Source organism: Sorex fumeus, unplaced genomic scaffold (assembly GCF_029834395.1).
Source record: "Sorex fumeus unplaced genomic scaffold, SorFum_2.1 ptg000032l, whole genome shotgun sequence".
Taxonomy (NCBI): domain Eukaryota; kingdom Metazoa; phylum Chordata; class Mammalia; order Eulipotyphla; family Soricidae; genus Sorex; species Sorex fumeus.
In genome coordinates, this window is record NW_026606089.1 from 10,922,496 (window position 1) to 10,949,230 (window position 26,735).

At 52.3% G+C, this 26,735-nt stretch overlaps 2 protein-coding genes across 2 annotated transcripts in view; both read left to right on the plus strand.

Moving 5' to 3' along the window:
* The window catches only part of GAL3ST1 (galactose-3-O-sulfotransferase 1), a 237,885-nt gene that overhangs the window by 190,887 nt on the left and 20,263 nt on the right, over positions 1–26,735 (plus strand). The window lies entirely within an intron of this gene.
* On the plus strand, positions 9,456–26,611 carry PES1 (pescadillo ribosomal biogenesis factor 1). Its single transcript, XM_056116531.1, has 15 exons — positions 9,456–9,533; positions 13,691–13,770; positions 14,290–14,443; positions 15,861–15,970; positions 20,816–20,987; positions 21,080–21,169; positions 22,726–22,842; positions 22,949–23,017; positions 23,128–23,217; positions 23,309–23,439; positions 23,594–23,719; positions 23,843–24,027; positions 24,285–24,460; positions 24,590–24,751; positions 26,240–26,611. Exons 1-15 carry the CDS (start codon positions 9,510–9,512, stop codon positions 26,321–26,323), a joined length of 1,770 nt encoding a protein of 589 aa, XP_055972506.1. The 5' UTR covers positions 9,456–9,509; the 3' UTR covers positions 26,324–26,611.

A 26,735-nucleotide genomic window follows, 5' to 3' on the forward strand; every position in this document is an offset into this window, starting at 1 on the left:
TGGTCTGTCAGCTGTTGTCACGGTCAAGGATGCTGTTTACTTCCTCAGCTGGAATCCAGTGAGTGTGCATAGATGCCCCCCCTCCAGTCATCTCTCCTGGGTTTCGATGCTTCACATGAGGAAGACCCAGGATCCCTCCTTGGCATTGCATGATCCCCTAAGCATCACTAAGCATTGCTGGGAGTGACCCCCTATTTACGAGTGAGAAACAGCCCCCTGGGGCTGGAGAGATAGCACAGTGGGTAGGGCGTTTGCCTTGCATGCAGCCGACCCGGGTTCAATTCCCAGCATCCCATATGGTCCCCTGAGCACCGCCAGGAGTAACTCCTGAGTGCAGAGCCAGGAGTAACCCCTGTGCATTGCTGGGTGTGACCCAAAAAGCAAAAAAAAAAAAAGAGAGAGAGAGAGAAACAGCCCCTGAGCACTGCCAGGTGTGACTGCATCCCACAAAAAATGTTAGCTGTTAATTAGAGCAGAAATTAAATGAGTTTGAACCATATGACAACTCAGAGCATTTTAGTTTGAGGGTTCTCCCAAGTAGAGCTCAGGGAACTGGAGGCCACTCCTAGCAATGCTTAGTCAGTGGGGACAGGCAGTTTAAAGCTCGGCCTGGTGAGACAGCTCGTATTGCGGCTCTGGGGGGGTAGGGGCCACTGGGACTACGCCCCACAGTGCTAAGGGTGTCATGGGGTGCTAAGACTTGAACTTGGGTCCTATGCATGCACATGGCTAACCCCAGCATTTTCTTTCTTTGGGGGACGGAGGTGTCACCACCGCAGTGTTCAGGTGCTACATCTGGCTCTGTGTGGTGCTTGGGGGACCATATGTGGTGCTGGGGATTTGAACCATTATTCTGTGGCTGCAGCAAGGCAAATCCCTTAGCCCCTGTACTGTCTCTGCAGTCCCCAGCATTCTCCCTCAGTCCTCCCGAGAAACTCAGGAGCATGGCATTACACTCTCACTTCACAGTCTTCTGCTCTCTCCCATCTCCGTGGAGAGGCAGGCCTGGAGCCCAGGTCCGGAGAACTAACTTTTTCTTGTTGTTAATATTCAATAAAGTGTTATTGTGTTGGAGAGAGAGTGCAGCAGGAAAGGGCTTAATTTGCACACAACTGTTGTAGATTCAATCCCTGGCACTGCACATGATCCTCAGAGCACCACAAGGAGTGATCCCTGAGCACAGAGGAAGTCTTGAGTACCATTGGGTATGGCCCCCAAGACTTCCAAAAGTTGTTGTTATTGTTATTATTTGGCTTTGTCAAGGATAGTCTTAAGCGAAGCTAGTGATTTATACAATGATTACTAACTGATACAGTAATACCAGTACCAGTCAGTCAGTAATTGGGGTCACTGCTTTGCATGTCTCTAAAAGGCACCAACATTTTAAATACCAAGATTTTCAACTTAAGCGCAAATGCCCCCAGTGTAACAGGAAAATTAAGACTTTAATTTGTTTTTGCTTTGGGGCCACAACCTGTGAGTTCACAAAGTGTGGGGGTGCATGTGGGGGTGCATGGCGCATGTGTTTGGTGGCCAAGAACTTCCTCCCTGGCCTCTCCAGCAGGGAGACAACGAGAGATGGGGGACTCAGAGATAGATGGCAAAAATGGCCCGTGTAGAGCAGAGCTGTTAGAATGCTTATAGAACATCTGAGGGGGGCCAAGGTATAGGACTGCACATAGGTATGATTGATCATTTACAGAGTGAAAGCGTTTCAGGGGAGGCAATTCTCTTGGGGGGATAAACTCAGGAGACACTCTGTTTCCCAGGGACCTCTATATTGCTTTTCTTTTTCCCTTTAGCTGTACATATTAAAAAAATTAAGTTTATTTTCTTTTTATTTCTTTTTTGGGTCACACCTAGTGATGCTCAGGGGTTATTCCTGGCTCTGCACTCAGGAATTACTCCTGGCGGTGCTTGGGGCACCATATGGGATACCGGGGATTGAACCCAGGTCGGCCACATGCAAGGCAAATGCCCTACTCGCTGTGCTATCACTCCAGCCCCTAAGTTTATTTCTTAGTAATACTTGCAGTTATTTGGATAAACACAGTAAGAGATATAGGTTGCAAAACGTAGTTCTCTGGGCTCTGAGGCAAGCAAGGCTTTTACCATAAGTCCCAGACTAAGTCCTCAAATCAGTTCCTGTCTCTTAAGTCATAACAGCTTGCATCAAGACCATGCATTTATGCTTTCTAGACTGCCCCATTTCAGTGCTGGTAGCTTCGCCACTCGCTCTGGGTCCATCCCAGGTCCATGGCAGAACCTACTTTTTGGGATGTTAAGAACTACAGCAACAGAAGCCTGAGTCAACTAATTATGATGCATGCCCAGGAGGAGATATATTTTAGAGTCAATCAAGTCCCAAATGTTAGGAACATAGAATTAACAGTCTTTCTGTGTTTAAGAAAAGAGTATTGCTCTCTAGTAAAATATAAAAAAGGCTATAGGGCAAATAGAAAAGCAAGTAATTCGCTTCAAATACAAAGTCCAGAGTCACCTAAGTTTTGGCTTATAAGTAACCATGACTGACTTGGGAAACCGTGACAATGAGAGATAAAGCACAAAGGAAAGGTTAAAGATAAACTCAGGGGTTTAGGGGTGCTCTCAAGAGCACTGAAAGCTTCTCTGGGAGGAGAAAAAGTGAATCTGGCAATTCACTGGTGAAGCCTGAAAAACGTAGGGTTAATATCCAGCATGCACCCAGCAGTGCTCAGAGCTTACTTTTCCTGGCTCTGAACACTGCAGTCACTCCTGGTGGCTCTCAGGGGACCACATGGAGTGTCAAGGATCAAACTGGGTTGGCAAAGTAAGATCAAGGAAAATTGTTTTATAAAATGATCAAGAAAACTACTTTTAATATTTTAAGTGATTTTAAAGGCACCCACTTTTAACACAAAATGGTACAGAAATTAAGGCACTTGCCTTGCATGCTGCCAACCCTGATTCAATCTCCACACAGACTACATGACCAGGAGAGACCCTGAGCACAGAATCAAGAGAAAAGCCTGAGCACTGCAGGGGGTGGTCCCCCAATAATTAATTAAGTCTAAGATATCTTTATATTTTTTTTCAAAGGTTGGGAGTTGAGCCACATCTGGAAATACTGGAGGGATCATGCTAACAACAGAACTACTATATGACTCAGTGATCCCTCTGGAATCTGCCCATAAGATGCAAAATCACCCATTTTATATCCACACCTCTATTCGCTGTGGCACATAGTACAACAGTCAGGTTTTGGAAACAACCCAGGTGTTCAACGACAGCAGAATGTACAAAAAAGCTGTAGTATATACACACAATGGAATACTCTCAGTCCCGAGGAATGATAAAGTCATGCAATTTGCTGCAATACGGATGGAATGGAGGGTCTTATGTTAATGAAGTAAGTCAGAAGAATAAGCACTGGATGCTCTCACTGGTCTGTGGTCACTGTCACTGTCCTCCCGTTGTTCATCGATTTGCTTGAGTGGGCCCAGTAACGTCTCCATCGTGAGACTTGTTACTGTGTTTGGCATATCGAATACATCACAGGTAGCTTGCCAGGCTCTGCCGTGCGGGCGAGATACTCTCAGCAGCTTGCTGGGCTCTCCGAGAGGGGTGGAGGAATTGAACTTGGGTCGGCCATGTTGGCTGCGTGTAAGGCAAACGCCCTACCGCTGTGCTATCGCTCCAGCCCACTGGTCTGTGGTATATAGAATAATATTGCTAGGGAATGGTCGCTAGCAAACATGGGGAAAACACTGGCTCTAGACCACAAAGACAACAATGCCAAGGAAAGAGATAAATTGAAAGGGGGGACAAAAAGAGGAGGTCTGACAGTAATGCAGAGGCAAGGATCAGGGGCACTGGTCACCCCTACAGAGTAGAGATACAGTTCCTACATATAACTAAACCACTAGATCCAACACTTCCAAGAGCATGGAACCCAAGCGACAAAAATTGAACTGTCAAGGGGTCAGGAAGTGGAGTCATGGGGACCCAGGGTGGAGAACTTAGAGGTGGAAATATTGTATGTCTGAACCCATTGTAAACAACTATGTAAATTATGTCTAAAGATATTTTGGGGGCCACACCCAGTGATGCTCAGGGGTTATTCCTGGCTCTGCACTCAGAAATTACTCCTGGTGGTGCTTGGGGGACCATATGGGATGCTGGGGATTGAACCCGGTTTGCAAGGCAAACGCCCTACCTGCTGTACTATTGCTCTTGCCCTAAACATTTTTTAAAACAGGAAATAACATGTAACTATTCTAAACCTAATGCTCTAGCTACAAAAATATAAGGTAATTTTTTTATAAAATTACAGGATTTTACAAAATTTACCAAATTACTATCTAAAATTACCGTCAAAGTGGGAACTTGGGAACAGAGGCTGGCCACACCTGGTGATGCTCAGGGGTCACTCTGGATGATACTCAGGGATTCATCTTGTGCTGGAGATGGAGCATGCACTCAGATTTTTTAATTATCTCTCAGGCCTCGGTGGTATCTTAACTCATCTTTTTTAAGTAATTGAAACATCAAACAGAGAAAAGAAATAATAAAGTTTAAGTAAAAGAACAGCTAGAGCAGAAACACTGACAATAGGCAAAAACTTAGAAACCAGAAGGCCAGAGAGATAGTACAGGGCTTAAGTACTTGCTTTGCATTCATCCAACCCTGGTTCAATCCCTGGCATAACATAAACCTCCAAGCACCACCAGGACTTACCCCAGAGCACAGAGCCAGAAAAAGTCCTTGAGCACTTCTAGGTGTGCCCAACCCTCCCCACCCCACAACCATTACCAAAACAGAGAAACTTAGAAACCACTGACGTATAAGGAATTTAACTTTGGGGCCAGGGCCCTAGCTTAGCAGTGGGGCATTTGCCTTCGATGTGTGAGACCTGAGGTTCCCTCCCCAGCACCATAGAAAAAAATTTTTTTTACTGGACAGCTACCTGCGAAAAATTGAACTCTGACCTCTGTCTGACGCCAGGTACAAAAGTCAGATCAAAGTGGATTAAAGAACTCAATATCAGAACTGAATCCATAAGGTACATGGAGGAAAATGTAGACAGAACCCTCCATAACACTGAAGATAAAAGGATTTTTAAGGATGAAACACCACTGACCAAGCAAGTGGAAACAAACATAGACAAATGGGACTACATTAAACTAAGAAGCTTCTGCACCTCAAAAGAAACAGTGACCAAAATACAGAGAAAGCCCACGGAATAGAAAGAATATTTACCCAATACCCATCTGATAAGGGTTAATACTCAGGATATACAAGACACTAGTAGAATTGTACAAGAAAAAAACCTCCAACCCCATCAAAAAAATGGGGAGGGGGCTGGAGCGATAGAACAGCGGGTAGGGCGTTTGCCTTGCACGAAGCCAACATGGCCGACACAGGTTCGATTCCCAGCATCCCATATGGTCCCCCGAGCACCGCCAGGAGTAACTCTTGAGTGCATGAGCCAGGAGTAACCCCTGAGCATCACTGGGTGTGACCCAAAAAAGCAAAAAAAAAATGGGGAGAAGAAATGAACAGAAGTTTCCTCAAAAAAGAAATACAAATGGCCAAAAGGCACATGAAAAAATGCTCTACATCCCTAATCATTATGGAGATGCAAAACAAAACAACAATGAGATATCATCTCACACCACAGAGACTGGCACACATCAAAAAGAACAAGAGGGGCTGGAGCGATAGTACAGCAGGGAGGGCATTTGCCTTGCATGTGGCTGACCTGGGTTCGATTATCAGCATCCCATATGGTTCCCCAACCACTGCCAGGAGTAATGCCTGAGTGCATGAGCCAGGAGTAACCCTGAGCATCAGTGCAAAAAAGCACAGTAGAAATGACATCTGCACCTGTATGTTCATTGCAGCACTGTTCACAATAGCCAGAATATAGAAACAACCTGAGTACCCGAGAACAGATGACTGGCTAAAGAAACTTTGATACATCAACACAATGGAATACTATGCAGCTGTTAGGAAAGATGAAGTCATGAAATTTGCTTATAAGTCGATAGTCATGGAGAGTATCATGATAAGTGAAATAAATCAGAAAGAGAGGGACAGACATAGAATGACTTCAGTTATTTGTAGAATATAAAAGAACATAATATGCGACTGACACCCAAGGACAGTAGTGACAAGGGCCAGGAATATTGCTCCACAGTTGGAAGCCTGCTTCATGAGCTGGGGGAGAAGGCAACTGGGATAGAGAAGGGATCATTAAATCAATGATGGTTGGAGGGATCGCTTGGGATGGGAGGTGTGTGCTAAAAGTAGATAAAGGACCAAACATGATAGCCTCTCAGTATCTATATTGCACACCATAATGCCCAAAAGTAGAGAGTGTGGGGAAATTATCTGCCGTAGAGGCAGGGAAAGGGTTGGGATGTGTGTGTGGGGGGGGGGGGGGGGGCGGTGGCTACTCGGGACATTGGTAGTAGAAAATTTGCACTGGTGGAGGGACGGGTGTTCAATCATTGTATGACTGAAACTCAAACATGAAAGCTTTGTAACTGTATCTTACAGGGAGTCAATTTAAAAAAAGGAAAAAAAGATTGGACATCTTTATCATGTGCCTGATGATAAAGGACAATCTTTTTTTCTGTTGAATATGATATTAACTATTGGTTTATTTTATATGGGCTCTACTATGTCGAATTATGCTAATGCTCCTACCCCCCATTTTGTTGAGTTTTTCTTTTATCATAAACCTGTTGAATTTCACAAAAGCTATCACAACACTATTAACATATCATAATTTTTATCTTACTTTTTGTATATGTGGCATTTAATATTATCTGATTTGCATGTAATGAACCTTCCTTTCAGTCCTGGAATAAGTACTATTTGGAGATAAAAAATTTTTTTTAAGCTTTGCCCATACAGAGATCTGGCCTGTGCCTTTGATTCTGGTAGATAATCTGAGAATTATTATGAGCTGATAGAGAGTTCCAGATAATTGATAGGAGTGTATAATCCTGAGCACCCCTTATGGTACTCTGAACTCTGTCAAAAGTGATCCCTACGGACAGAGCTAGGAGTAAGCCCTAAGCACTGCTGGGTGTGTTCTCCAAACCATGTGAGCAGTACTTCAAGGATATTGTCACGTACTGATGGCAGGGACTAGAGCTATAGCGTGCATCTGTCTTGCAAGTGGCCGACCCAGGTTTGATTCTTCCATCCCTCTCGGAGAGCTACCGAGAGTATCCCGCCCGCTCGGCAGAGCATGGCAAGCTCCCCATGGTGTATTTGATATGCCAAACACAGTAACAACAAGTCTCACAATGGAGACATTACTGGTGCCCACTCAAGCAAATCGATGAACAATGGGAGGACAGTGCTACAGTGCTGCTGATGGCAGGAAAGTGGCAATGTCCTGAGTCTGCAAACGCAGTCACATGGGCTCCGAATTTGGTGCTTTCTTAGACTCTGCCCCATATAAATCTTCCCTTAATTGATTTAAGTCACTATCCTTATCCTGGCTGGAACCACAATTATAGGACTTTTAATTAAGTTTTCTTTTCCTGGCGGGAGAGCACACCCCAAATTCTCAAGGGTTACTCATGATTCTGTGCTCAAGAATTACTCCCAGCAGTGCTCAGGGGACCATATGGGATACTGGTATCAAATCTGGGTCAGTCTCATAGAAGGCAAGTGCCCTACCCACTGTACTACATCTCCAGCCCCAAATTGTTTCCTTTTTTTTTTTGCTTTTGGGTCACACCCAGCGATGCTCAGGGGTTACTCCTGGCTCATGCACTCAGGAATTACTCCTGGCGGTGCTCGGGGGACCATATGGGATGCTGGGAATCGAACCTGTGTCAGCCATGTTGGCTGCGTGCAAGGCAAACGCCCTACCCGCTGTGCTATCGCTCCAGCCCCAAGTTTCCTTTTTGTTGTTGTTTTGGGGCCACACCCAGCAGTGCTCAGGATAACTCCTATCCCTACACTCAGAAATTACTCCTAGTGGGGTCAGGGAACCATATGGATTGCCGGGGGCTGAACCCAGGTCTGCTGTGTGCAAGGCAAGTGCCTTACCCCTTACTTCAATCCCCAACCAAGTTACGTTTTCTAAGTCCTACTAAATGATCTAACATGAGAATGACCCTGAAACTAGCAATGGCTGGAATGAAGGTAGTCTTTGGGAGTGCATCCTTTCTTCATAGTTGCTAAACTTTCCACTGTTTAATGTTAAAGAAAGAAAATTCAGCCAAAGAAATGTGAAGATTGAATTAGTTTTATTAAGCAATTTGTGACTTGGGAAGCAGCCTATCTGAAACAGAAGGATGTTCTGAGGAACTGGACATGGAAGACTTTGAGAAACTGGGGAAACAAGATTACTTTCAAAGAAAACTTTGCGGTAGGCCTGTCCCTCCTGCTCCCCTTTTCCCTCCCCTTGATCGCCAAGAGTGATCCCTGAGCAGAGAGTCCGGAGTAAGCTCTGAGCACGGTTGAGTTTGTAAAAAAAAAAAAAAAGAGAGAAAGAAAAAGAAAAGAAATGGGACCAGAGCATTATTACAGCAGGTAGGGCCCTTGCCTTGCACGTGGTCCACCGTGTTTGATTCCTGGCACCCCATATAGTCCCATGAGCTCCTCCAGGAGTAAACTCTGAGCACAACTATGTGTGACCCCAAACCAAACCAAAAAAACGAAAAGCAAAGAAAACGGGAGAGTTGCTCACTGCATTGCCTAGGCACGCAGGTGTAAAGGACCAATGTGATCTGTTACTCCAGTGGATATTCTGGCGCTGAGAATCAAGAAGTGTTTATCCTGGCCCAATGGCCATAGTTTTGCAGTATTACTCTATGAAAATCACCTATCTGGGGCTGGAGAGGTAGTGCAGGGGTTTAGGTGCTTGTCTTGCCCGCAGCCGACTCCAGTTTGTTCCCTAGGCATATGGTCCTCGAGCACCGCCAGAAGAAACCTCTGAATACAAAGCCAGGAGTAGCTCTTGAGCACCCCCGGGTGTGGCCTAAAACCAAACAAACAAACAAAAATTATCTACTAGTAGGAGATATCTCAGACCCTCTGCAGAGCCTGAGAAAATTCAGCGAGCAACCGTTACCATGACAACGCAACAGGAGCGTGAGCTGCGAGAGTAACGCCACTCCGCATCCCAGAAGGCACCGCGCGACCTCTGCTTCCGCCCCTCTCCCTCCCAGCATGCAGTGGAACGCAGAGCTACGAGCTTCCGTCTTTAGGGCGGCCATGTAGATGCCTGCACGATGCGTTCGTTTAAAATTTTAAACTGTCCATAGAAATCTCACAGACGGGAGAGAAAATCGAAAGGAAGTTCTGTGTGAACCAGTTTTCTAAAATAATAAGGGAGAAATCTCGAGATAAAGTAATATTTTTTCTGGAACTCATTTAGGCATCTTACTGGGCAGCCCTGAGCAGCGAGCGGCTTGGGGCCCTCGGGGTCCTAAGCAAGCACATGCGAGAGGAAGTGGCGCTGTGGGTCCGCGCGGTCCTCCTGGATCCTTCAACGTGGAGCCATGGGGGGCTTGGAGAAAAAGAAGGCAAGTGCGAGAGACCCTGGGGCGGGAGGGAGGGAGATTCTCGAGAGGTGGGAGACGGGGTGAAAGTACCTGTGGCCCCCGCTTGCGTACGGAAACGCTGGGATCCTGAGACGGGACACAGGTCTGAGGATGGACAGCGTTCTTTGGTGAAAGCCGCGGGGCCGGTGTTTGTAAATGTGTTCAAACAGTTGCGGTTACCCAGCAAATGTTCACCCCCAAAGGCAGGCCGAGCGCAGGGGAACTATTTCCTGAGCGTGAGAGACTTTATTTATTTACTTTTTAAAAAATCACCGTTGCATCTAGATACTTTCTTAAAGGGGGTTCCTGTTGCGCCAAGCCCGGTGCCTCTCCTGGGGGCGGAGAAGTAGTCGGCCAGGGCACCGTGTCTTCTTGCATTCACCTGCTGGTGGGGAGTATGGGCAGCGCCGCAAACAACCAAACAGACACAGTTACGGACTGTTCTGTGTTTGGTGAAGGAAAGCAAGCAAGGAAGAATATAAAGGGATGCCTGTTTTAGTTGGTATTGTCTTGGGAGGTCTCAGAGTTACAGCATTTTAACCGCTGCTTGGAAGGTCTTGGTCTTGGGTCTTGGGTGGGTTCTGGAACTGGAAGATGTGTGCGGTCACGCATGACAGGAAAAAACAAGCCGGGGGAAAGAGTGCCGTGTGCAGGGAGGCGGAAGGACAAGAGAGAGGATGGCTAGGGGACAGTAAGCCAAGGAAAGAATGGCAGCCCGCGTAGTTGGGTTTGGACAGTGTCCATAGTAAGCTAAGTCCGTTAACCATGGTGAGGATTTTATTCCAGGAGGACCACTGAGATTCGTTTTTCTTTTCAAGGGGTTACTGCTGTGTGGAGTCACCGTGGTGGCATGAAAAGATTGGGGAGGGGAGAGGAGTGAGGAAAGTATAGTTGCCTCAGAGGTTTTCTTCAACTCGAAAGTACTGCCCCTCCCGCCCAAATATTTTTTTAAATCCAGCGTACTATGAGCAGCATGTAGCAGTTGGAATAGAAGTTGAGGTGGAAATCTCTGGCTGCATAGATCTAGAGTGGTAAGCAAATTATGGCGATTCTTGAAAGCTATTACAATCGTTTACATGCGTGAGCTCATATGTCAACTGTTTTGACATATCTTATTTTTGTTTTTGTCTTTTGATGCTGGGCTGTAGAGTTAATATGTTTACAATAATATTGGGGGCTGGAGCGATAGCACAGTGGTAGGATGTTTGCCTTGCGCGCAGCCAGCCCGGCCGAGCTGGGTTCGATTCCTCCGCTCCTCTCGAAGAGTCTGGCAGGCTACCGAGAGTATCTCACCCGCACGGCAAAGCCTGGCAAGCTCCCCGTGACGTATTCGATATGCCAAACACAGTAACAACAGAGTCTCACAATGGAGACATTACTGGGCCCACTCGAGCAAATGGATGAACAACAGGAGGACAGTGCTACAGGCCACCTTTTGGTGCTGTATATTGAGCTTATGGCCTCATGGATGCAAGGCAGCTGCTCTACCGTTGAGCTATATCCGTTGCCGTATTGGGACATTTTGAATGATATGACTGTTGGATTTGAGCGGGCTGCCCTTGCTTTGTAGGATATTACGCGGCATTGCTGGCTTTCTTCCTCACCCACATAGGCTCATCTTCTTAGTGTTTAAACTAATAAACATGGTGACAAGTGTGTGTGACTTGAAAAATTAAACTCTTTAGTGAAAACGGAATCCTGAAGCATCCTGAAATTCATTTTTATACTCTTAGGTATTGGCTTGGTTCGAGATCCCCAATAGATGTTAGTGAGAAAATGCCTGAAGGAAAGAACAGAGGGTGTTTGGTGACTGGGAGTATTTGTAAACACGAGGGGAGCGGCGGGGGAGTTGGCAGGACAGGGACATTGCTCAGAACTAAAGTGCATGTCTTGCATATGCCCGAGCGCTGGGAAGGACCCGCAGGAAAGCGAAGCACCACAAAGCAAGAACCAGATTCCATACCTCGCAGGAAGCCACAGGTTCATCTTTTCGGGTTGGGCATGGCTTCTTGCTCCCTAGGCAGAGCGTGGAGAGGATGCGCTTGGTTAACGGGGCTGAGTGTTAGGTCCAACCCTGCGCCTCCTTTGTCATCATGAGTACTTAGCTGTGTGAGGCAGCTGTGCAGGCGCACACGTGTATCTGGTTGCACAAGATGGTTCACTCCCTAGGGCCTCAGAGAACAGGCCCCTCAATGTCAGGATCCTGGAGTAGAACTTGTTACTGTCTGTCCAGTGATCCTGGGAGAAAGGGAGAGGCTTCACCGTGCATTCTCATGAATGGTGTTTCCCACAAGCGAGCAGAAAAGTGTGTGTGTGTGTGTGTGTGTGTGTGTAAAAAAACTGTGTGTATTATATATATGCTTAAGTAGGTCTGATCTTAGATAGCATAAGGATCAGTAACCTTCTAGGTAAAGGTAAAAGGTAAAGGCCCTCCCGTTGATCGTCGATTTGCTCGAGCGGGCCCAGTAACGTCTCCATTGGAGACTTTGTTGTTACTGTGTCTGGCATATCGAATACTCTCGGTAGCTTGCCGGGCTCTCCGAGAGGGGCGGAGGAATCGAACTCGGGTCGGCCATGTTGGCCGCTTGTAAGGCGAACGCCCTACCCGCTGTGCTATCGCTCCAGCGATATGTTTAACATGTTTAAGTAACATGTTTAAGTAACCTTCTAAACATGTTTAAGAACATGTTTAAGTAACCTTCTAAAGCCTAGCTTTTTTTTTTTTTTTTGGCTGGGGACTGATCCTAGATCATGTGCAAGCAAGCATCCTACCCACTCTAGTGTTCTCGCCAGCCCTAAAACATGTCTCCTGAAACCTAGCTTCTTAAACTGCAGGTCACTTGCAAAAAACTGTGTGTGTGGGGGGGGGTGCGTTAACAATTTCTAAACACGCAAGACCAAAAACTAATTTAGAGCCATCTGCGTAATGGGATCCTCAGTGTTTCTGGCAGCTGTATGCTCATGTTGTGTTTCCTGGGCTTTCAGCGGTCAGATAGGAAAGAGCTGCAGGGCCGCCCTGCCCTGCAAAGCCTTGGTTTTCACCCTTTTTGTTCACCTCAGCTGTCAAAGATCACTGTACATCAACAGAGCTGCTGTCTCTCTGTGGTGGAAACATTTATTTGGGCTGTGAGGAGTGATCAAGGGTGGGAAGAACATGTTTAAAAAGCTCCTGGTGGTGGCGAAGTGGTTATAATGAAAAGAAAAGAAAAAAATTGGGATTAGTGGATTGTGCCTCAGGCTCTGAACTCAGAGTTTTGATGCCCCGTCCCGGCTGTTTAAAAGCCATGAGGGGGCAGAAGGACAGTAGGCAGGGGACTGGCCTTGCACATGCTGACCCACTGTTGATGCTCTGAGCGCCCTGATTCCCTCCAGGAGTGACCCCCGAGCGCAGCCGGGAGTAAGCCCCGAGTATTGCCGGGTGTGTCTCAAAAATAAAACAAAATAAAGAGCTGCTAGGCCTGGACAGGTAATTTTTCTGAGCCTGTACTTTCAGTGCGAGGAGGGAGTGTTCCACTGTTGTTTTTGTCCAGAGGCCACCCTCTGCAGTGTTGGCAGCTGCTCCCGGCTCTGTGCTCAGGGAACCAGGCAGTGCAGGGGATTGAACCTGGGTCTCCTGCATGCGAATCATGTGCTCAGCCCTTTGAGCCATCTCTACGCAAAATGGGTTTGTGTATAGCATCCACCTTACAGGTTGTGGGGGCTGAATGACCCACGTGTGGATGTCACTGGTCCTAGTGGTCAATACTTAGAGGCAGTGTGGGGTGCAGCAGCATTGCACATGCGATCTTTTGTTTGTTTTGGGGTGACAGCCAGTGGTGCTCGGGGCTTACTCTCTGTGGTCAGGAGTCACTCTTGGCAATGCTCATCACTTCCACAGGGACCATATGCGGTGCTGAGGATCAAACCGGGCCTGGCCTTGTGCAAGGTGAACGTGTCAAAGCCTGTATGAGGCGATCTTCATGCAGACAGTTGCAGGCGAGCTCCCTGGGATAGTACCCCTGCCTGCTCTAGCCCCCAGCTCTGCCCGCTCGCCTTAGAAAAGCCTCTTGGCCACTGACTGGAGGGGTCACTTCCTGTGGCCCCAGGCCTGCCCGGAGTTTGATGCCAAGGCTAATCGAGCGTATTTTCCCCTTATCCAGTATGAACGTGGCTCTGCCACCAACTATATCACCCGAAACAAAGCCCGGAAGAAGCTGCAGCTGAGCCTGGCTGACTTCAGGTGAGATCGGAAGGCGTGGGCTGGGCTGGGGAGGTGTTGCTGTGTCCGGGGCTGTGGGGAGCTGTGCTTGCCATGTGCAGTCCCTGGGGAAGAGGAAGAGGATTCATTCAGGGCCCTGCGTTCTCCCATGGCCCACTGGTCTAGCTCTGCGCTGTGTCGGGGCATTGCCTACAGCAAACGGTTCTCAGCTCCCAGAACAGTGCTCTCCGCTGGCCCGAGGGCCGTGCCCCCTGTCGTCCTTCGCCCTATCCCACACTTCCCACCCCGTGTGGGATGCCCTCCCTGCTCCCTGGTGTGCCATGAAAATGTCTCCCTTGCCTGTCCGGGCCTTTTCCCGACCACCCCGTAGCTTGTGGCCTATGGCCACCCCCCAGTTAGCATCTCATGACCTTCACAGTGCTTGGAAGCCAGTGACTGTCAACCCCCCTCCCCCCCTGCTCTGGGCATGCCCTCTGATTGTCCTGGTGGGGTGAGGCCGGCCTGTGGGTGACCGGTGGCAAGGCTGCCTTTGTCTCACAGGCGGCTGTGCATCCTGAAAGGCATCTACCCCCATGAACCCAAGCACAAGAAGAAGGTGAACAAGGGCTCCACCGCGGCCCGCACCTTTTACCTCATCAAGGACATCCGCTTTCTCCTCCACGAACCTATTGTCAACAAGTTCCGTGAGTACAAGGTGAGGCCTGGCCTTCAGGGGACCCGTGAACTCTGACCGCGGGTAGGTAGGTGCTTGGATCTCCCTGAGCAAGTCTGCTCAGAAGTAAGGTGATTCTACCAGGATGAAATGAAAATCCCAGTGACGAGTGCCGTACCCACCCTACTTTTCCCCTGCTGCCTTCAGAAAGGTTGACAGAGATGGCCTGGAGTGTAGAAAAGATACTGTTTCCGAATAACAAGAGTCTGTTTGGATTCTTTCTAGAAGTGGTGCCAGGAACCCAAGCTTTTCATTCAGAGAGACACCATTAAATACTTAGGTACCACAGGGAAAGGAGAACCACTTTTTATTTTTTTCATTTTGTTTTCCTTTTTTTAATTGAGTCACTGTGAATTTCAAATTTCACTGTGATTCGTGATTGAGTTTCAGTCATATAGTGTTCCGTTGCCAATCCTTCGCCAGTGTCCCCAGTTTCCCTCCCGCCCTTCAGCCTGCCTCTGACAGGCACTTTATATCTCCTTTCAGCACTCTGTCTCCTCCAGAGGGACCACTTCCCTCCACCAGTGTTTTACTCTTCTGTACAACACCCTCACCCCTTGGCAAGCTTCCTGCTATAAACCAGGAGAATCACTTTCTACCACTTGCAAATAAATGAAAATCAAAAAGTTGCTGCCCAGGCTGGGAGGGGCGAGGACGCCACCTGGCGGCCACAGTGACTGGCAGGTGCAGGCCTCCCTCTCACCCTATTGGCAATTTAAATAGTGATCACTGTGTTGGCTGGAGCTATAACACTGCCGGTAGGGCACTGGCCTTATGTGTGGCCAGGTCCCCCAAGCACCAAGGAGGCAGTGCCAAGAAGCCCTTACCACAAGGAGGGATTCCTGAGTGCAGAGCCAGGACCCACCCCTGAGCATCACCAGGTATGAACCAGAAGCAAAAACAAAACTCACTGTGTTGGCAGTGGGCCTTTGAGGGTAAGGGCTTCTTGGCACTGCCACTTATGACCCCAGGGGATGACTGAGCCCGGTCCTGGCCAGCAGAACTCAGTGGGAAGAAATGGGTTTGCCTGGAGGGCCTTCTGGGCCGGCTGCATTTTCCTTGGTGGCCCGGCCCCATACATCCCAGACTCCTGACCTAGGATTGGGCGTGAAGACTACCCTTCGCCCTGCCCAGCTCTCATCTCCCCTTGGCCTCTCTCTGTTGGCAAGTGCCAGAGAAGATCAGTTTCCCTATGTGTGGTAGCACAGTGCGGCCTTCGTCCTCCGTCCCGCACCTGCCACTCTGGCTTGTGCAGCTTCGTAGCCAGTTTTGGTGCCTTCGGAGTGTGCCGTGGTGCGGAGCCTGAGCTCAGGGCAGGACCCCGCCAGGGCCCTCCTGTCACCCCCACCCTCTCTGTGCAGATAGGGGCGTGCAGACAGCAGCACCTGCTCTCTCACAGGTCTTCGTGCGCAAACTGCGGAAGGCCTACGGGAAGAGCGAGTGGAACACCGTGGAGCGCCTGAAGGACAACAAGCCCAACTACAAGCTTGACCACATCGTCAAGGAACGGTGGGTCGGGCTCTGGGCCCAGCACCCGGGTGGTGTGGGCATGGAGACAGCACCCTCCCCAATGGATTGGCAAGGAGTTTGGGAGGCTGATCAGCGCATACCCACCACCATGAGTTGTTAACAGAGATTGTGAGGCAGGCCAGAGCTATAGTACAGCGAGGAGGAGGACATTTGCCTTGCACTCGGTTGACCCAGGTCTTATCCCCAGCATCCCATATGGTCCCTCGAGTAAGCCCTGAGCATTACTGTGTGTGACCCAAAAGGCGAAAAAAAAATTGTTAAGACCACTGCCTTGAGGGCTGCCGCCTGCTAGAAGGAACTAAGGCACAGGGTTAGTTGCAGACAGAGCCGAGGGGCTTCTCCGAGGGAGGATGTTGGAGACCTCCAGGGAGTGCATCGTTTTTTGTTGTTGGTTTTTTCCTTTGGGACGCGGGGTGGGGTGTAGGGGGCTCTCCCGAGCAGTGCCAGGAGGCCCAGGGCTTCCCTGCTGGCAGCGCTCTGGCAATACTGAAGGTAACCAGTGTGGTGTTCAGTAGGAAGCGTTGCTGCAGGTGCTCTGTGCGGTGCCAGTGATTCCTCAGGTGTCCCTGGCAGTGCTGTGCTCAGGGGACCACGTGGTGCCAGAGAGAAAACCAGGTCAGCTGTGTGCAGGGCAAGCGCCTTCACCCTCATACCGTTCTCTGCTCCCGGGGAGTACATCATAAAAGCAGACAAGTGCCAGGGGTGGGCGATGGCGCGCGGGACCTTTGCCCTCCTCTCTCAGCGATGGCCCCACTTTTGGCTAAAGTGATGCAGCTTCACCTGAGGGGATTGTTGCCTGCCCGCCCCAACTTCCCTGGGCATCATGTGGCCCGGTCTAGGGACACTTAAAGTTCTCGAACCTCGGCTCTGGGGGTCGGAGGTGTTTGATGAGTCGAGGCCAGCGATGCTGCCAAACAGCCCTGGCCGGGAGTCCACGAGCTGGGTGGTCAGAGACTGTAACACCTCAGAGTCACTCTTGTCCCGCCCTTACTGCATCGCTGGCGCTGTGTGGAAAATGTGAAAGAAATGAGGGCACTGTGGTGGGCCCACTTCCGGTCACCCTCAGCTCCGTGACTGTGGGTTGAGAAAATGTGGGTGTCTAAGCAATGGTGGTGCTGAATTCAGAGCCCAGCCTTAGGGGTGTGTGTGTGTGTGTGTGTGTCGGGGGAGGGGGTGTCTACAAGGTGGGGAATGAGGAACTAGGGCGCAGGTGAACTAGGGGAGCTTCTAGAGGCTCTCCTCCAGTTGTGCAAGAAGTCCCCATAGACTGTCCTTCCCTGGGGTGTGGTTAGAAGATGGGGTGCAGCCGATCTGCTGGGAGCGCTGCCTCGAGGGTCTCTGATGTCTGGGTTCCGAGCGGCCGCTTTCCCCCACCACTGTTCGTGCTGGTTCCGGCTCCAAGCCCCACGCCCTCCTGAGTGCCCACAGCTTCCCTCCATCACTGTCCCGAGGACCCTCCCCTCACCCCATTTCCCCCAGGTGAGCTCAGTTCTGTAGACCAGTTGTCCAGTTCTGACACCTTTGGCCATTGTTTTTTTTCTTTACTACTTTTTGTTGTTGTTTTTTTATTTGGGGACCACACCCAGCAGAGTTCAGGACTGACTGACTTCAGGGATCACTCCTTTTGGGGCTCAGAGGACCGAATGGGGTGCCAGGGATTTCATCCGGGCCAACCGCGTACAAGGCAATTGCCCTGCCCAAATCTCTTCGGCCTGGTCGCATGTGTTGTTTGTTGGTGGTGTTGTTTTTAACATAGCCCTTACCAGTTTTCACCATCTACTTTTCTTGAAGAGGCTTCCCTTGCTCCACTTCATGCTCATGAGCTCCTTTGTGGATTAGCTGACCATACACCTGAGAAGCTGCCTGGCTCTGGGCTCTCAATTCTGTTCCATCGCTCTGAGATGACCACACTGTCTTGATCACTATACATAGCTTCACAGTGAAATTTAAAGTTGGGGAAAGAAAAGTCTCCCACCTTTTCTCCTAGGGCTGTTTTTGTTACTTAGGGAATGGGACTTACCATTCCATGTAAAAATTTTGGGTGGGTGGGGGGCCACACTTGGCAATGCTTAGGGATTACTCCTGGCAGTGCTCAGGGGACCATGTAGGGATTGAACTTGGGTTGGCCGCTTATAAGGCAAAAGCCCTCCTCACTGTACTATCGCTCCAGCCTCACCATGTAAATTTTAACAGTATTTAGTATTTGTACCTAATGTTACAAATATTTTTATAGATGCTGCATAGACTCTGAGTATTGCTCTGGCAAGGATGATCATTCTGAGGATTAATCCTTCTGATTTATGATCAGGGGATGTTTCCATTTCCTTGTGTTTCCGTCTCTTAGTAATGACCTAAAGTTTTCTTTGTATACACTTCTTCCAGTTATTTGGGGTTTTTTGTTTTTGTTGTTTCTTTGGGGTTTTTGTGCCACACCAGGTGGTGCTCTAGGCTTACTCCTGGCTGTGCACTCAGAAATCATTCCTGGCAGCCTGGGGGACCACATGAGGTACCAGGGTTAGAACCTGGTTTGGCTGCACTCAAGACAAGCACCTTACCTTGTGTGTGGTGTGTGGCCCCTCCAGTAAGTATTTGGTTTTGGAGGCATAATTGTGGATCTAGTTGTTTTTTAAATTTCTCTCTTTTACTTCGTTGTTTGGGTGTGGAAATGCCCTGGATTTCTGTGTGTCGATTTCTTTTTCATAAGTCTGCCATTTTACTGTATTTTTTGCTTTTGTTTTGGGGGATGTACCTGTGCTGCTCGGATATCACTCTCAGTGGCACTGGGGGACCGTGTGTGTTGCCTGGGACGGAGCAGGGGTTGGCTGCATGCAAGCCTCTTAACCACCGTCTTCTCTCCAGCTCCCTGCCACTTGACTGGATCAGTTTACTGCTTCGAGGACTTTTTGGGGTTGCATCTTTAGGGTTTTCTAAATATAGTACCAAGTCATCACCTGCCAGTGGCGAGTTGGACTTCTTTCCCGATCTGGCCGCCCGTGCTGTCTCTCGCTTGCCTGATTGCTGTGACAGGACTTTCAGTGCTATATGGAGTAGTGGAGAGAGTGGCCAGCCTTGCCTGGCCTGATCTCTGAGGAAAGGCTTTCCAAAGTTTCTCACCGTTGAGGATAATGTTGGGGGAGGTTGGCGGGAAGTGGCTTTAATATGCTGAGGAAAGTGCCTTCCGTCCCAATTTTGGAGCCACAGAACCTTTCAGCAAAGGGGCGTTTCTGAGAAGCCTGTGCTGGTGCCACGGGCTCATGGTGGGAGGGAAACCCTGTCTGCCCTTCCCCGGGGGGCTGCAGGAACCCCGTTTTATTTTCTTGAGTGGGGCTCGGGGGCTGCAGCTCTTTGTGCCGCCGTTGTGCTGGTTGCCGTGCAGTGTGGGGCAGCGCCCTCGCTGCCCAGCTCCTCTTCAGCCTCAGAGCCCCAGTCTCGCTCACCGAGGCCGGTTCCTCCGGGACGCCATGGGCTCGGGCATGAGACCTACTCAGTCACAGCTGGTGCTGGACTTTCATGTCACTGTGTATCCAGCGTCCTCTTGGTGACCCCCGCCTCCTCCCCTCCGTGGGGATCCTGCCCTGGGTGCATGCACGTTTGCCCTGGGATTCCCGGGAGCACCTCCTGCCTGTGCTCTTCCTGGCCCCGACTCCTGGTTCCAGCATTCAGCCTCCTACAGACTGGACAAGACGTAGGTGACGGTGGACATGACCTTGCCCTCTCTGGTGGCCAGTGTCTGGGCTGGTGCTCCGCCCCCCCCCAACAACCCTTTTTTTTTTCCCCCAAACGTAGGAGTACTGATATTTATTCAGCCACTGATTATCTGATTGAATTGGGCATGAACTCCACCTTTTTTTTTCATAATTTTATTTATTTATTTTTCTTATATTTAGTTATTGAATTACTGTGGGAAAAGTTAGAAAGCTTTCAGGTTTAAGTCTCAGTCATACAATGATTAAACACCTTTCCCTTCACCAGTACTCATTTTTCACCACCAAGAACCCCAATATACCCTCCTCCCACCCCTCCCAATGCCTGTGAAGGAGATGATTTCTACTTGACTCTTCTCTACATTGATTACATTCATTATTTTTACAAGAGATGCACTATTATTGTTTAGAATTTCCCCCCAAAAATCAGAATTGCTGAAAAGGCATTGTGAAATACTTTGTCTTCTATAGCTGGTTATGAGAATCATATAATGTCGCATGGCCGCTATTGCGGCCGCGCGGATTTTGAATTTCTACAAAGAGCCAGATAATTACGAGATTGGTTTCTGTGCGTCTGGTGTTATGGCTGTGCCGGAAAGCCGCTCGTGGGGACAACTTGTGACCTCGGTAAGGCGGGAAGGACGAGCCGGTACCGTCCCCCTTCCCATGAGACTGCAGTTGCCTCATCACCGCTGGCTCATACCTGGCTTTCCTATAAGCTCTGCTGCGGCCCAACAACCCTTGATGGCTTCACCTTTCCCACCTGCCCTCGCGGGCCTCCAGGGGGCGTTCCCTGGAAACTAGTTTCCACCTTCAGAACAGCCCAGTAGCCACCGACTCCCGCTTCCTTTGACCACACCATGTGGCCATGGGTGGAAGTCAGGCCCCTGGTGAGCAGTGGGCGTCGTGGAGACTGGCAACCCCCCTTGGATCTCTGCACTCAGCTGAGCAGTCACATCCTGGGCTCCGGGGAGTGGACTCTGCCTGGTTGCTGGACACGCCCGACTTTCTGATGGGGAGATGGCAGTGTTGGCCTGGCTCTGGGAACCGGGCCTTGGGGGGCCTCACGGGGTAGGCCAAGGTCAGGGGGCCTGAGTGCACATCCCTGCTGGCCACGCAGGTACCCCACATTCATCGATGCCCTGCGGGACCTGGACGACGCCCTGTCCATGTGCTTCCTCTTCTCCACCTTCCCGCGGACCGGCAAGTGCCACGTGCAGACCATTCAGCTGTGCCGCCGGCTGGCCGTGGAGTTCATGCACTATGTGATCGCTGCCCGGGCCCTGCGCAAGGTCAGCTGGGACCCCCCATGCCACCCACCCACCCTCCCGGCCACCCTGGGGGCCTCACCAGGCTTCTCCCTGCCCTCCCCCTCTCCCCCCAGGTCTTCCTGTCCATCAAGGGCATTTACTACCAGGCCGAGGTGCTGGGGCAGCCCATCGTGTGGATCACACCCTACGCCTTCTCCCATGACGTGAGTGCGCCCCGCGTTCCCTCTCTGGCTCCTGGACAGAGATTTGGGCAAAGGCGGGAGTGGGCTGCTGTGGAGTCCTGTGTGCTGGGTTCCAGGGGTGGGGGGTAAGGAATGTGCTAGACCATCGCCTAGAGCACAGCCACCAGCTCCAGTGGCCTGACAGGGTGACTCGGGCTTGGCCTTCAGGCCCCGCGAAGCCTTGCCGTGAGGGAAGGAAGAGAGTTGTCCAAGGTGTGATATTTGCCCCTCTGGGGTCGGTGGGCCAGTGAGCGCCTTGCTGGCCGAGTTGGGCCCGCGCCCACTCGGCTGGGCCAGGCTGCTTTGCCCACACTCCTGCCTCCCTCGCCTCCAGCGCTCCCACAGGTCTGGGGAACTGGTTGAGTTGGAAGAGAGTGAGACGCCCGTGGTGCTCCTTCCTTACCTCTTGTTCAGTGGAAACATTCGCAGTGGTGGGGAGGAGAAACCGTTCCCTCCCTTGGGTGCTGCACCCCCACCCCAGGGTGCACCAGGCCCTGGGAGGCATCGCCTCCCTGCCTCTGGGCTGCTTCGGGCCTGCCCGCCTGCCCGCCCAGGCTCTGAGTGGGCACTGGCGCCTCGGGTAACGAGCCGGCCTGATAAGCCTGGGGTGATGGGGGTGTCTCGGTCCCCGGAGGACGCCAGGCTGGCAGAGGGGGCCGGAACATGCCCTCACCACAGGGCTCGGTGGCAGCTGCAGCCTGGGCAGCGGTGAAGGGCAGGGTTGGCCCTCGGCGGGGCCCGCTGTGTGCCAGGCCTGTGCCCTTCGGCGCCGCATCCCTCCTCCTCCTGCCCGCCTGCCTTCTTGGGCCGCCCACCCGCCTTCCTGCGTGCCCTCCCGCTCCTTCCTTCCCTCTGATGTCCTGCCCCCGTGCTGCTCACACTGGGCTTTGTCCTCGCAGCCAGCGGCTGGTGAATAGGGCTCCCCACAGCTGGCCCGGGCGGATGGGAGGGGGGCCACCCCTTCCTCCTTCCTGCTGGCCAGCTCGCTGCCTGCCCTTCGTAGCAGGATGGTGGCTGCGGCTGCTGGGCTGTGGGGTCCTGGGAGGCCGAGCAGCTGCCGGGGCCCCTCTGCTCTTCAGGCGGGCCTGTCACCAGGGCCTCAGGCCAGGTAGGGCCCCTCAGTGGTGGCCTGGCACCCCGCAGCCTCTGCCCGGTACGTGGGCCCTGCAGGCCAGCCCTTGGGGAAACCACTGAAGGGGGCCATGGGGCAGGGGACGGAGCAGGTCCGAGCACTGACCAGAGCCGGCGGGCAGCAGCTTCTCAAGCACGGAGCTGAAACATGCCAACGAGGGGGCCGGGGATGGCGCGCCAAGGACTCCCTTTTCCTCCATCCAGCTTTCCCTTTAGGCCTTGGGGTCTGACTCTGGGTTCCGGGACTCCCAGCCTCCCTGGGACTCCTCCACACGCCTGCTGCAGCCCAGCCTGCCCCTGTGTGGGGCCCCTCCCCTCCCCTATGGACCGCTTGCTAAAGAGCACCAGAGCTTGGCCCCCGTCCCTGGCCTCACCCAAGCCGACACACCCCTCTCCTGTGCCCCCAGCACCCGACCGACGTGGACTATAGGGTCATGGCCACCTTCACTGAGTTCTACACCACCCTGCTGGGCTTCGTCAACTTCCGCCTCTACCAGTCCCTCAACCTGCGCTACCCGCCCAAGGTAGGACCCCCCGCCCGCACCCGGTACCCCAGAGAGGGGGTGGGGCGGCCACTCCTTGCTGCCACCCCCCAGGGCTTCTCTATCTGACTGTCCCCCTGCCTCCCAGATCGAGGGGTTCGCAGAGGCGAAGGGCAGTGAGGAGAGCTACGCGCTGGACTCGGAGAGTGCCCTGGAGGTGAGGCTTCTGGGTGGGACTCGGCACCCCAGCCCACCCCTGCCAGCACGCCCACCCACCCCTACCAACACACACGAGGCCACCGAATAGCCATCCACTTCTCTTGGCAGAAACTGGCCGCTCTTAGCGCCAGTCTGGCCCGCGTGGTGCTGCCCATGGAGGAGGAGGAGGCCCAAGTGGATGAGTTTCCAGCCGAGGGGGTGAGCACTACACGGGCTCTGGGGGGGGGGGGGAACTGAGGGGGGGTGTTGCGGGACACTGCAGATGCAAGGCCGGCCCCTCTCACGGCAGGACGAGGCGGCGCAGGACGAGGAGCACAGAAAGGAGCTGGAGGCCCAGGAGAAGCACAAGAAGCTCTTCGAGGGCCTGAAGTTCTTCCTGAACCGGGAGGTGCCCCGGGAGGCCCTGGCGTTCATCATCAGGTCGGGGGTTGCTGGGGTCGGAATTGGGGTGGGTGGGAGGGTGCAGGTGCAGGCCCCGGGGCTGGCCTCACGCCTGTCAGATGGGATCCTGGGGGTGCGGAGGGCACAGGTGGGTCCCGGGCAGGCAGGTCATGGGCTTCCCTCATGCATGCAGGAGTTTTGGGGGTGATGTGTCCTGGGATAAGTCTCTCTGCATTGGGGCCACTTACGACGTCACAGACTCCTGCATCACCCACCAGATTGTGGACCGGCCGGGGCAGCAGGCCTCAGTCATCGGCAGGTAGGTTCCCCGGGCGCAGGGCGTCCTCTACTTAACTGAGGGTGCTGGGGACAGAGGTCAGGCTCGAGGCCTCCGGGGCCTCAGGCTGCCCGGTGACCGTCGTCTGCCACCTCCCGGCCCCAGGTCCTACGTCCAGCCCCAGTGGGTGTTCGACTCCGTGAATGCCCGGCTCCTCCTCCCCGTGGCCGACTACTTCCCTGGGGTCCAGTTGCCCCCTCACCTCTCGCCCTTCGTGTCAGAGAAGGAAGGCGACTACGTGCCCCCTGAGAAGCTGAAGCTGCTGGCCCTGCAGCGGGGCGAGTACCCCGGTGAGTGCGAGGGGGCTGGGCTGACCCCCGGCCCCTTGGGACTAAGTCCCGGGAGCAGAGCGGTTGGTTCCCTCCAGCAGTGCGGAGGAGCAGGGCAGAGCAGTCTCAGGTTTCCGAGGCTGACAGGAGGCAGCAGCGCTGTGGGGGTTCTGGGGGTGGGTCGTGCCATGGGGCTGGCCCTCTGTGCAGAGGGCAGCGCCTGCCGGGGGTGGGCCAGGCTGCCTGGCACATGGCCACCAGCTGCCGTCAACTCTCAGTAGGCAATTTGGGTGAATCTGAAGAGGAGGATGAGGAGGAAGATAGTGAAGGTGACAGGGATGAAGGAGGAGATGATGACGACGAGGAGGAAGAGGCCGAGGAGGCCGAGGCTGGTTCGGAAAAGGAGGACGAGGCCCGACTGTCAGCCCTGGAAGAGCAGAGGATGGAGGGGAAGGTACCGGGGCTGGGGGGGCGGGGGCAGCTGAGGAGGGTGCAGCCCGGAAGCCACTCTCCGGGCCACCTTGGTGCAACCCAGCCCGGAGGACAGGCACGAGGGCAGGGGATCTCTGGCCTGTGTCCCCAGAAGCCCAGGGTGATGCCAGGCACCGTCAAGCTGGAGGACAAACAGCGGCTGGCCCAGGAAGAGGAGGCTGAGGCCAAGCGCCTGGCGATCATGATGATGAAGAAGCGGGAGAAGTACCTCTACAACAAGATCATGTTTGGCAAACGGCGGAAAATCCGGGAGGTAAGTCCCCGTGGCCTCGTCACCCTGGGGCGGACAGATGGCTCACACCAGGTCTTCCGCTGCCTCTCTGAGTTGCTGGAGTCGGGGACGGGGCAGACAGACTACGGCTGGGGGGGCACACACACGACTCTGACCAACGCCCCCTACGTGCATCCAGTTAACAAAGGGTGCAGGAGCTTGTGTTACATTCCTCATTTTCAGAACAGCATACTTTTTTTTCTTTTTCTACTAAAATTACATTTTTTTAAATTCTTTGACTTTTGGGCCACACCCAGCGATACTCAGGGGTTACTCCTGACTCTGCACTCAGGAATCATTCTTTGGTAGTGCTCAGGGGACCGTGTGGGATGCCAAAGATTGAACCCAGGTCGTCTGTGTGCAAGGTCAACTTGCTTCTTTAAAAAAAAAAAGTTTCATTGTCCATAGAGCTTTGCAGTGGACGTGGCCCATAGCTCCTTCCTGGCAGGGGGGGAGGGGGTGGGGATCCTGTGGTAACTACTCTCCAGGTTTCTGTTAAGGTTTTTATTTGGGGAGTAGATGGTGCCCCCTGCGCCAACTGGACTGGTGGTTCAGTGCAAGGCCTGAGAATGTGGAGCTGGTACCAGAGATTATCGGGGCCTCTGGGGCTGCACCTGGAGATACCCAGGGAGCACGTGGTGCCAGGAACCAAACTGGGTCAGGCGCATACTGAGCATGCGCCCTGCCCACTGTGCATCTTTGGGCCCGAGGGTTGCTTTCGTGCCTGTAATAATAGACTGGCCGGAACCTCGGGCGCTGTCAACCTTGTTTGCAGTAGCCGTCTTGTTTAATTACAGCGATCTTGTATAATTACAGCTGTAGTTAAATTAGTTACAGCTTTCCCTGGCCTGAGCCCTCTTGAGATGAGTGGGTAACAATCCATTAAATGGCGTGGAAACATTCCACGTGTGCCTTAGAAAACACCTGTGAGGGGCCCACTGAGACAGTGCAGGAGGAGGAGGGCCTGAACCCCATCCCGGCCACCCAGCCAGGTGGGCCCAGTATCGCCAGGATGGCTCTGGGACCCCTGGGCACACCTTGAGAAGCCCCCAAAGCAAAAATAAGTCATGGAAAACACCTTTGAGCACACCACTGCCCTCCCAAAAATATCTCTGCAGGGGAATCTGTAGGCACAGATGTGCCGCGGTGGGGCCGGAGCGATAGTACAGCAGGGAGGGCGTTTGCCTTGCACGAGGCTGACCCGGTTCTATTCCTGACACCCCATATTGATGGCCTCCAAGAGTGCCAGTGATCCCTGAGCACTGCTAGTGTGGCCCAAGAATGGGGAGAAAAAGAGGGAAAGTTAAAAAAAAAAAACGTGTTTGTTTCCTCTCCTGAATCCTCCACTCCCATGGCTGCGTGCCTTCGGGCTCTCCTAGAAGCTCTGCTTGTAAGAGATGACTGGACATAGGGAAAGAGGGGGTCCCTACCCCATCACAGTTTGACTCACGTACCCTGTCCTCCTGACAGGCCAACAAACTGGCAGAAAAGCGGAAAGCCCACGACGAGGCCATGAGGTCTGCTAAGAAGGCCAAGAAGGCCAAGCCGGTGTGAGCGTCTCCTGGGCACAGCAGGACTCGGCACAGGCAGACCAGATGCCCCAGGCACGGTGACAGACCAGAGACCTCTCTCTCCACCCTCCTGCTCCCTGCCGGCCCTCACACTCGGCCTCCCTTGGATGGAGCTCCTGGCTGATGGCTGGTCAGGGCAGTGACTTCTGGGCCCTGCCTCGCTCTGCTCCCTGAGTGACATGGGGTGTGGGGTGTCAGGCCACCCCTCCCCTGCAGCTCCATTCACCCCGTCATCCGTACACGCACGGTTGGATCCTATTCTCTGGTGCTGTGACGGAGGCAGGGAAGTGGGGTTATTAAACAGCTGGAATTTTGCAGCCAACTGTGTTCTGTTTGTGAGTCTGCTTTTGTGGACCTCCCTGGCATAAATTAACCCAAAGGGTCTGGGCATTATT